At 59.5% G+C, this 10,799-nt stretch overlaps 1 protein-coding gene across 1 annotated transcript; it reads right to left on the reverse strand.

Moving 5' to 3' along the window:
* Window positions 1–4,364: 4,364 nt before the first annotated feature.
* NKX2-2 (NK2 homeobox 2) lies at window positions 4,365–6,981 on the reverse strand. The gene is made up of 2 exons (XM_065893151.1): window positions 6,723–6,981; window positions 4,365–5,804 (listed from the first exon to the last, which is right to left on the reverse strand). The coding sequence occupies exons 1-2, from the start codon at window positions 6,979–6,981 to the stop codon at window positions 5,242–5,244; spliced, it is 822 nt and encodes a 273-aa protein (XP_065749223.1). The 3' UTR covers window positions 4,365–5,241.
* Between the last annotated feature and the right edge of the window lie 3,818 nt (window positions 6,982–10,799).

A 10,799-nucleotide genomic window follows, 5' to 3' on the forward strand; every position in this document is an offset into this window, starting at 1 on the left:
TTCATTAATAATGATGCCCCGGGAGGAAGAAAAAAAAAGTCTTTAAAAACCAGACAGGATGGATGGGAGAGGAAAGAGTGTGTGTGTGTGTGTGTGTGTGTGTGTGTGTGTGTGTGTGTGTGTGTGTGTGTGTGTGTGTGTGTGTGTGTGTGTGTGAGAGAGAGAGAGAGAGAGACAGGGAGAAGGAATTGGGGCGTTGGTGAAGGCAATAAAACTCAGATCGCTTCCTTGGAGAGATAGCGGCGGCTATAATGCGCTGGGGGATCAGGGGTTTATTTGCAGATCCTGGATAAAAGATGATATATCGACACAGTTTAGAGTGTCATTGCACCCGGCCTCTCAGGAAGCCACAAGTACATATTTCCTGAAATACCGGCCAATACAATATCTAATCCACACGCCACCTAAGAACGGGAGGGGAACCTCGGCATCTCACAAGCTGGCGCCTGGTTTCTGAGTTCTGGGCCGGGAGACCCCACCCGGTCTGGATCTCGTGGCCCCGACACCCCCTCCCGTAGCCTTTGTCTTCAGGCCAAGTAATCACTTACTGTTGGGCCTTAATAAATACGTCTGAGAACTGTCCTTATGCTCGGTAAATATTGGATTAGCTTTTCAATGACCAGGCTCTTGAAAAGGCTGGAGAAATCCACACCAGGTCTCAACTAAGCCCAACAGTCAATAGGTAAGGAAAAGACGCTATTTCCTTGGCTGGGGTGGGGAGCGTGGAGATGGGGGGCTCCTACCCTTATCAAGTTAGCTGATTCTACTGAACATGACAGCAGTTGTAAAAACTAGAAAAAAGGGGGTGCCCAAGTTTTGGATGAGCTGGAATTTCCACCTGGCCCTTGATGGGTTCTATTTCTATGTCCACGGTGCCCAGCCTCAACAAGAACTCTTTTTGTCTAACACGTAGTTTTTGTTTGTTTGAGGGATGCTTATGGGAGCTTCTGACCCGGCTCGTGGAAGAAAGGATGACCCAGAGGATCTCTGGCCACCCCCCTAACTTTGCTTAGGTGAGACAAAACCGGGCAGATTCCTTGGAAGTTCCGCTCTGTCTCCCTGTTTTGCAAACGAAACGATGCAGGAGACATTGAGAATTAAAGAGGAAGTCCTTCTCTCCTCCAACACAGGGGTGCTGGTGGTGAAAGAAGTTTCTGAGCCGGTTTCCTGTCGTGGCACCGAGGCGCCAGAGGGATCCCGCGCATATTTCGAATGACAGGGTGTTGGTAACCGAGGGGTCCGGCTGGATGGAAGCGGCCTCAGAACCCACTGCGGCGGAAATCGAGCTGGGCATCGGACTGAGCGGTCTCGCGGCGTCCCTGAGCCGCTCCTGCAGTGCGGGGAGGGCTGGCTTCGCGCGCCCGGGCGTCAAGACGCGTCCGGTGCGGGAACAAGGGACCTGGATTTTCATCTACCCTGGAGCCGCGAAGCCCGCGGCCTCTGAGCTTCCCCCAGGCCCTGGGCACCTCGGTGTCCTCCTGGGCCCAGCACGGTCCGATGGCCTCTACTCCGGGCTCCCAGACAGACAGGAGAGGCCTAGCCGCCAGCTGCGCGCGCAGGAGCAGCGAAGTGCGCGCAAGGAGCCCCGACCCTGAACGCCGACGTTCGCAGACCCGAGCCCCAGCTTAGAGCCAGTATTTGGTAAAGAGACAGAAGCAGAGACAGAGACAGAAAGAGAAAGAGAGATCTCCAGCTCTCAGAGTGTCACGGGGCCTAGGCGGGGCAAGCGCCCTCTGAAGCCATCAAAGACAGGGGTGGCTGTTTTCCCCTCCTCCAGCCTCCTCCCCAATAGATATAGCACGAATTTTTAATGCGTCTTCCTTTCACAGACAACAATACAGGGTTTGAAAGCCGGACACAATTTGGGTTTTGTGCGGTTCCCTCCTCGCGCTCCCTCGGCCCAGCTGGCCATATGGAATCCAGCATGGAGCCCGCGGATGACAAAGGGACCCAGTGACAGGCCCAACAAAACCCCAAGGAGACTTCTGCCTGACTCCGGGATTCACTGCCCGCGATAAGCGCGCTGAATGGTGCGGGGCGGAGGGGGGCGGAGGGGGCGGAGGGTGGGCCCCTTCTCCCTCTTCCCCTCTCGCTGTCCCCTGCGATCCTTTCTCTGTCCCTTTTTAATATGCACGCCTCTAACATCCCTGGCTCCCAGCTCTCCCATTGTGCCGTTTTGTGCGGCCCGCTGTAGATTGGGCGAAGATAGACTGCCGAAGCGGACCCCGCGCCGGGTGCGCTCCCAGGGCGCTGGGGTTAGGGCCACACAGGCTCCGCGGGCGCTTTTATTGACTCCATGGGGACCCGAGGACAGTGAGAGGCGGGCGTCGGGCCCACCTCCCCGGCTCCCAGCCGCCGGCGCGCACATCCAGACTGCAGGCTGGTAGGCCTGACCACTACCCCAAACGCGCCCTCTACGAGCACACGTGGATGCCTGCGAGAATTTGGCCCTTCCACGCTGCCTCCTTCCCCTCTGGAGGCCGGGGGGGAAGCTCCTACGATCATTTTTGGCCCCCGGAAGTTTGGGGTCCTGCAGCAGTCAAAATCAACCAAGTCTTGGGACTGTGCCTCAGGCCTCGTGACAACCCCACTCCAAGAGGCTGGAACTCTCACCTCCCCTGCTGACGGATGGGGGTAGAGGGCAGTTACAAGAGGAATGTTGAGTGATTGGTATCAGGGCAAGTTGGGCATTCGGCTATTGCAGACACGATTTGGGGAGAATTCTCCTGGCCTTTGCAAAGAGCAAGAAATAAAACCCCAAACGTTTCCAAGCTGGTGTGGGGAACAAAGGTAGACTTTCCCGCATTTAGGAAAACCTGGAAAAACCCAGTCGAACCTGGAGATATGAAAGGACATTTAGGAGGATATTAGAAAGACTCCAGCGCCCTCAATTATCCAGGGGCAGCTGCGCAACGCGGGAATAACGTGTCATCACGTCCCCGGGCGTGCGGTGCTGAGTGCTATTGACGCGCAGATTTGGTCACACGGATAATCATGTTTGCTTTAGATATTGAATTAAATCTGATCAACAACTAGAGGTAGCGAGAACGTCAGCTGGGACCGCTCCCTTTGCTCGGCCTCCTCGCCCCCGCCCCCAGCCATGAAGGTGGAGCTCGAGAGAAAACCAGAGATACAGTTTCCGAATGGGGCCGACTTTCAATCCCGAGGCGTCTCGGAGCGCGGTCTGAGCTGCAGAGCCCCGGGTATTTTCGGAAATCCGCAAGATAGAGGAGACAGGCGCCCCTCCCCCCAAGTCCGCGGGGCCCTCTGAGACGCTCCCCTGCGCGGGCAAGTATGCGCCAGGGTCCTCCAGGGAGCTCTCCCTGAGGCACGGGTGGGATGGGATCAGATCTCTAGCAGGGAAGGACCTTCCGCCCTCCCCCGGGCGAACGAGGGCGGTTTGCTCACTTCTCGCTCCCCTTACCGCAGCCCAGGAGGCCGCGACGCACCACCCCACCCCCAGACCCCTACTTTCTAGGGAGCAATTCGCCCAGCGTCACGCCAGAGAGCTGGCCTAGGGGACCGCGCACAGTCAGATGCTAGGAGGGGACGAGGCGCGGCATCCAGTCCAGGGACAGAGGCGGGAAACTCGGAAAGAGTGGGGATGGAAGGAAGGCTGGTTATCAGGGATCGCCTCTGACTCCCGCTTCCTGGCTCTCCCCGGCTGAGGAGCCCAGGGAGGCCGCAGCACCTCCACCCACCCCGTAGTCTCCCGCGCCCGGGTCCCCGCGTCCCTCCTTGTAGCCAAAGCTTGGAGCGCCCCGAAACGCGCCCCCGGCCCCCGCGCCCAGGTCTAGGCCGCCTCCCGGCCGCGGATTTGCAACGGGGTGGGGAGAGAAGCCGACCAGTCTCAACCTCAGCATCCCCTCCCCTCCTTAGCACGAGGTAAATCAAAAGCAACAAAATGAAAGTCATCGAGTGTAGTGGCTTCAACAGCTCCTTAGGCTGAAGGAGGCACTCGTAGATTTGGGCGAGCGAGGGGGGCTTGCTCTTCTCGCCTTTGCGTTTTCCAAAGTCACTCTTCCTCCTGCGCCAGGGCGCTGCCGCCCGAATGCAGACCGCGCGTGAGGCCGAGAGACAGGCTGGGAGAGGCCGAGCGACCCCGGGCGGCGGGTCAGCCGCTCGCAGGCCCGAGGCCAGCGCTCCCGCGCGCGCCCGGGGTCCGAGGCGCGGGGCCTGGCCCGCCCGCCCGGGAGAGGCCTGTTCCGAAGCCTCCCCAGCGCCCCGGGTGCCCCGGCTCCCAAGGGGTGCGCGGGGTAGAGCGCGGCCAGCGGCCTGGCCCGGCTCCTTGCCCGAGACCTCCTTGCCCGGCGCAGGGCGACAAAGTAAGACAAACGGGAGGGCCGGGCTTGGTTTTTTTAAACACAGGATTTTTATTAAAATTCTTATTTAAAAAAATTGAAAGCTTTCAGCGCCCGGCGCTCTTGGGGAACCGCACGGAACCGCTGAGCTCCAAGTTCCGGGGCTCAGGACCCGGAGGATGGGGCAGGGGGCTTCTCGCTCGCCTACACATTTTTCCTTTTTCATATTTGAGAAATGTTTGCACTGAACAAAATAAAAAAAGAAGAGAAGAAAGCAGGGGTAACCAAATATAAGCAAACCAAAACAAACCACGAAGAAAGGAGTTGGGCCCTGAGGGGTACAGGCCCTTCCTGAAGGTCATTTTGGCAACAATCACCACCGATATTTACAACGAAAAGCGAAATCTGCCACCAGTTGTCAGAACGTTTACATGGCCATAAATATTTAGCATTTTCTTACTTTAAAAAAAATGGAGAAAAAAATCCTCTATATTTTTAAAGTGTTCTTCACTTGCTTCAGAAGAAGACAGCTGACAATATCGCTACTCACACAAACATATTTTACAAAATTCACAAAAGCGGGGCGGGGGGGGGGTCTTTTACTCCTTCTCAGGTGAGGACGTTAACGCTGGGACCATTCGGTCCCCGGGGAGAGGCAGAGAAGCGAAGCTGCGCAAACATTCTGTAAACTCGGCTTACGGTTCAGCCGTCTCCAAAGGTTCAAACCGAGAGAGGGATGGGGCGGAGCTGGGGGGTGGAATCTGCCTCTCCAAGGAGGTGCAGCAACCTCCTGGCGCCTCCCCAACGGAGCCAAGAGTCAACACGACTCCAGAATAATAATTATAATAATATAATAACCACTGTAAGGGCCGAGTCCTCCTCGCCTCCGCCGCTGGGGTGGGGCCTGGGCCTGGAGCCGAGAGTCTCGGAGGGGCGACGCTCACCAAGTCCACTGCTGGGCCTGGACCAGGGGGTGTGCTGTCGGGTACTGGGGGGTGCCGGCCGAGCTGTACTGGGCGTTGTACTGCATGTGTTGCAGAGACTGCGCGCTGTAGGCCGAAAAGGGGATGCCCGCCTGGAAGGTGGCAGCTGCCAGGTCCTGGGCTTTGAGCGCGTGGCACGGTTTGCCGTCCCTGACCAAAACGGGCACGGCCACCCGGCGCGGCGAGGGCAGGGGCGTCACCTCCATACCTTTCTCTGCCCGGGCGCGCTTCATCTTGTAGCGGTGGTTCTGGAACCAGATCTTGACCTGCGTGGGCGTGAGGCGGATGAGGCTGGCCAGGTGTTCGCGCTCTGGCGCCGACAGGTACCGCTGCTGCCGGAAGCGCCGCTCCAGCTCGTAGGTTTGCGCCTTGGAGAAGAGCACCCGCCGCTTCCGCTTCTTGCCGGCGTCCCCTCCGCCGCCGGGGGTCTCCTTGTCATTGTCCGGTGACTCGTCGGCCGAGGGCTCCGGAGACTTGGAACTCGAGTCCTGGGGCGCCGCGCCGGCTGCCAGCCCATGCACTGGGGGAAAGAGAAGCCCATCAGGAGCCTGGAGGCCGCGCGCGGCCGGGCCCGACCCCGCGCGCCCCGGATCCTCCGTGCGCCCTCGGGCCTGTGCGCCCCGCAGCCAGGCCCCGCTGCCTTCGCCCTGACCCCCGCCCTGCTCCACGCCTGACAAAATCGTCGGTGTCCGCCCCGGGGAAAGAGAAGAAGCGGCTGGAGTAGGGGCTCGGTGCTCCACTTTCTAGGGGTTTGACCAGTGTGGGTGCGTATTTTTTGCGGGGGGGGGGGGAGTGGCGCGCGGAGGAGATCATCGCGGGTTAAGGGCTCCGGCCCCCTTAAGCAGTTTCCTCTCCGGAGAGACGTGGGCAGATTTTTAAAAGAAAAAACCCACAATCCCGGCATTGATCGGCTCGGCCATTTAAGGCAGGTTTTGGGGGCTTTCGTTTCTGCTTTCCGACTTTCTAGACACCCTCCGCACCGCACAAAGCGTCCTCTATGAAGTGCAGGGGGCAGGGTGAGCTATTTATACCCGGGCCACCCTCTCCCCGTATCCCGAGGCAGGCTGGCTCGCTCCACTGCTCCAGGCCAGTCCTTCCCGGCTGTCGGAATGGGGGAGGGGGGCTCCGGCCGGAGCCGTCAGTTCTGGTTGGCGTCTGTAACCAGCCCTTGGGAGGTATTCTCCTCCCCTTCTTCCTCCTAATTTCTCTCTTTGGAAAAAATATCTGAGACCAAGTCTCCTTCCCGGAGTAGGGGGGGTCTGACGAAGAGGGAAGAGGTAGGGCATCCCAAACAAACGTTAGGCATCTTTCTGGGGGCGCAGGGTGAGGGATCCGGCTTACAAGGCTCCATCCCTTTTCTCCCCGCGGCGTGCGGCCCAGGCTGCGGCCACAGTAGCAGAGGCGGTCACAGCCGCGGCGGCCAAGTTTCGCTACTTACGGGAGTACTGGAGGCCCTCGGTGCTGGCCAGCCAGCGCGTGTACGGGTTGTCGCTGCTGTCGTAGAAGGGGTTCTTTAGGGGCAGGCTCTGCACCGTGTCCAGGGCGCCCTGCCCTAGCGGCCCGGCCCTCTTGGCGGGCTCCGGCCCCTCGCTCTCCTCCTCTGGCCCTTCGGCCACCGAGCCCTCCTCATCGTTGGTGTCCGGTAGGTCCAAGATGTCCTTGACCGAAAACCCCGTCTTTGTGTTGGTCAGCGACATGGCCGGGACCCCGCAATTTATGCCGCAAAGTTGTAGCTTCACTTGGTCAATTCCTTGCGCTCTCAGTAGGGGCGGGGGAGGGGGTATGGGGAGAGGGGTTGGGGGAGGGGAGGGGGGATGGGCTTTAATTATTGAGATTATTATGTTTAAGAAAATGAAAGAAACTCTGGGAAAGGGGAGAAAAAGAAAGAAAGAAAGAAAGAAAAAAGCCCAAGGCGTTGCCTGTGTCTTCTCTGCAAGCACGCGGAAATGGACGCGGGGAGCCGGGCGGCCTGCGCGCCAGCGCTGCGGGCCGGGCCCGAGTTTGTAACTCCAGGAGGGGTGCCAAGGCGGCGTCAGCTCCGGCTCCGGCGGCCGCTCAGCGCGCGGTGGCGGCTGGTGGCGAGGAAAAAATGGGCCATTGCCCGAGCGATCAGTCCATATAAGGCTGGGCTCCACTCACGAACCTGGGGAGAGGGGGGGAAGAGGGGGAGAAAGAGAGGGAGGGAAAGATAGAGGGAGGGGGAGGAAAAGGAGGGGGAGGGAAAGGGGGGGAGGGAAAGAGAGAGAGAGAGAGAAAGAGGGAGGGAGGGAGGGAGAGCGAGAGAAGGGTGGAAAAAAAGGGGGAGGGAGACATTAAAACGCAAAGGTTGGACACGTGTGGGCGGGTCTTGGAAGTCAAGTGGATGAAGACTGTATTTGCAGATGTGAAATTGTGGGTTTTGGGGAGCTCCGCGCTCCCAGCCAACGGCCCTCTAGAGCAAGATGAGAGGTGTAACGTGTCAATTAATTGCAAAGACGGGGCGAGCCTTTCTTACCCAGTATTTACATACAAAGGACCACCGCGTCGCTCGCGAGTCCACACACTTGAAAGGGCAGTTTTAACAAATTGCATCTTTTTAAAAAAAGCGGGGGAGGAGGAAAGAAAACAAAACAGAAACCCGGAGGAGGAGAGAAAAACAGAATCCTCAACATTCACCGGTTCCTACCTCCCCGCCCACGCGCGCCTGCCCCCAGCAAGCCGGAAAATTGGCGATTTGTGGCGCCTTTGGAAAAGGGGGAGGGGGCGCAGGCTGAGCCGCGGAAATCTCTCCTTCCCATCGCTGGCCGTTCCCTAAACAAGATCCGGTTCAAATGGCAAGAGCCCAACTTCTGTAAGCCTCCTGGGTCAATATTTTGGTTGAGGCTTAAGGATGAGTACTAGAAATGACAAGGCAAGTAATTGATTCTAGTTAAACGCCGAAAGAGCCCGAAACCCAGGAGAGGAATCGGCTCGGGGCCGGCCGGAGCCACCACCAAGCGACACCACCTCCCCCGCCCCGACACCCTTTATTTGCTAAAGACATTTATTTCCTTCTCCCCGCCTCCCTCCCCTCCCCCCCCCAGCTCTGTGCTGCTGAGCAGGACAGCGCACTTCACTTTCTGCTTTGCGGGCGCGCGGGGTGGGGCGGTGGGGGTGGGGAAGTCTCCCGCGGGCCGCGATCAGCCCGGCCCCACCGCCTCCGGCCCCGCGGGCCGCGATCTCAGGGTGGAGGGAAGGGCAGGCGGCCCCGCGCCCTTCCTGCCCCCTATTATGTCTCCCTTTCCAGCCTCCAGCGGTGGCAGAGCGAGGTGGGGGGGGGGCAAGGGGGGAGGGGCGGGTGCGCTGTCTCCAGCCGGGGTGAGGATCCCGAAAACCGCGGGGAAGGGGGTCGCAGGGCGGGAGGTGCTGCTGAGTTCTCTCCGGAGTTTTCTTCTCCCCAGGGAGTCCTTTCGGACGCACCAGGGGCGAGTTCAGAGGACACGCTCCAGGCTCCCAGCTTGCGTGAGGTTTGTGTGCGGGTCCCAGCCCCGGGCCGGCCTGGGAACTGCACTTTCCCGGGACGGCACCACCTCCTCGGCGCCGGCGAGGAAAAATCCAGGCCACACTTCCCGCCCCTCCTTCCAGTTTTTTTTTTTTTTTTTTTTTTTTTTTGCGCGAGGGAGGTTTGCTACCTGATGCTCATCCGCCCCAGAGGAGCGTCAGGACGTTGCTTGGCCTGGGGGCGGGGAGGGACGGAGAAGGCCGCGGCGGGGGTCGGGGTCTGCCCACCCCCAAGCCCTCCGCCGGGGCCGCCTCCACGCCGGCGAGCGCGGCGCCGGCGCCCGTACTCCCCGCTCGCAGCTGCGGCCGCCGCGCCCCGGCCGCCCCCGAGTTACCAGCGCCCGGCGAAGGCGCCTCTCCCCGAGCCGCTCGGCGGCTTTCTGCAGCCCTCGCTGCCTCGCCCCCAGTATGTGACGCGGGTGACAATGGCCCAGGTTAGAGGGAGCCCCTCGTCGGCGCGTCCTGGGTGGTCGGACCCGGGCAAACACAAATACAAACCGATTGCTAAGCTGCGGACAATGAGCGAAATGTAGACAAATGTCCCGCTCCCGTTGGAAGCCTTTGTCCCGGCTCGGTTTTTGCATTTATTTCAGTGGAGAAATAATACATGATTGACGCTCTCTTTCAATGTGTCCTAACTGTTTGGAATAAATCTAAGGTTGTTCCTAGTTGTCATGGCATTCAACCCTTTTCAATGGACTATCTCTTCATTCATTTCTGAATCCGTCCACAATATTAAGGAAACCCCTTCATGTCGACGCTCCCCATTCCTCTCTTTCTCCTACTTTTCCTTTTCTCCTTTCTCCCCCTCCTTCCGCCCTTTCCCCTTTCCTTCCCCCTTTCCTTGCCCCTTTCCTTACCCCCCTTCCTTCCCCCCTTCCCCCCCCCCCCCCGCAAGAATTAGAAACTGGTTTGAATCGTGTTCCTTGAACCCATTACTTTTCGTGCTTTTTTCCCCTCTTTCTCTTTCCAGTCTGCCTTTCCCAGCCTCCATCCTCCTTGCCTCTCCCTCCCCCCTCTCACTCGGGAGCTCTCTGCCCCGTCCAGTCGGAGGAGGGAAGTTGGGTTTCCAGGCGTCACAGAAGCCCAGAGTTTGGAAACAGGGGCTGTCGGGCCTACCCCAGCCATTGTTACTCAGCTGCTAAATACATAACTGGCGAGGAAAAGTTCCTCAACCCAAGCTTTGCAGAAAAAATCATCCTGGTCACTCCTCTTATTCCTCTGTCCCAAGCGAGGGGTGTTTCTTGGGGACCAGGGTAGGCTCTAGGAAGGGCCAGAAAGGAGTCTGGTTGGGCCACGCCAATTCTTGGGTTGGGTGAGAAATGTCCCCTTTGGCAAGAAGTGACTCTTTTGCGTATCCATCTTTGGGAGGGGTGCCCCCAGACCCCTCCACGGAGCCTGCGCAGTTCCTCGTCTTAGAGCCACCTAGTTCCACTTCGCTCCCAACTTCTCCCTTCCCCCATAGTGGCCTTTCTCCCAGGATCTCATTAGCACTGCCGCAGTGGGTCATGTCTCCTCCCCGGCCCCTGAGAGCCTGCACTTCGGGCAGAGCACCTGGAAGACAACTGTTTTCCTACAGGGGGATCCAGCCTCCCGGAAATTGAAGCGGGAGCGCTGACAACCGCGCCCTTAGAAGGAGGCTCCCGGCCCAGTTCACTGAGGCGGGGCTCCGCACAGCGCCGGCCCCTCGGCCTCGACGGGCCTGAGTTCTCCCACACCACTGGTCGTAGGGCCCCCTTCCCTGCTGGAGCACTTGCGGGGCCACACTCCCCCGCCCGCACAGACCGTGTTCTGGGTCTCTGCTCCCTCCTCCACCCTCACCCCTGCTAGTTTTTCCTGCCCCTGACCTTGGGGCTGCGGAGCAGGGAGGGAACCCGAGGGAGCCTCAGCCTGGCCTCCCGAAGCCACGCTCAGCGCCCTGCGGAGCCCGATGCGCTGTGCTCAGTGTCTCCCTCCTGGGACCTCGCGAATCCATTTTGCCCAGCGCTCCGTCGCC

This window comes from Phocoena phocoena, chromosome 15 (genome assembly GCF_963924675.1).
Source record: "Phocoena phocoena chromosome 15, mPhoPho1.1, whole genome shotgun sequence".
NCBI lineage: Eukaryota > Metazoa > Chordata > Mammalia > Artiodactyla > Phocoenidae > Phocoena > Phocoena phocoena.

Excerpts from the sequence above, each read along its gene's own strand:
- NKX2-2 (XM_065893151.1), bottom strand. The coding sequence starts at position 6,981 with ATGTCGCTGACCAACACAAAGACGGGGTTTTCGGTCAAGGACATCTTG. Across the intron at positions 5,805-6,722 it reads CGAGGGCCTCCAGTACTCCC|TGCATGGGCTGGCAGCCGGC; the intron begins GTAAGTAGCGAA and ends TCTTTCCCCCAG.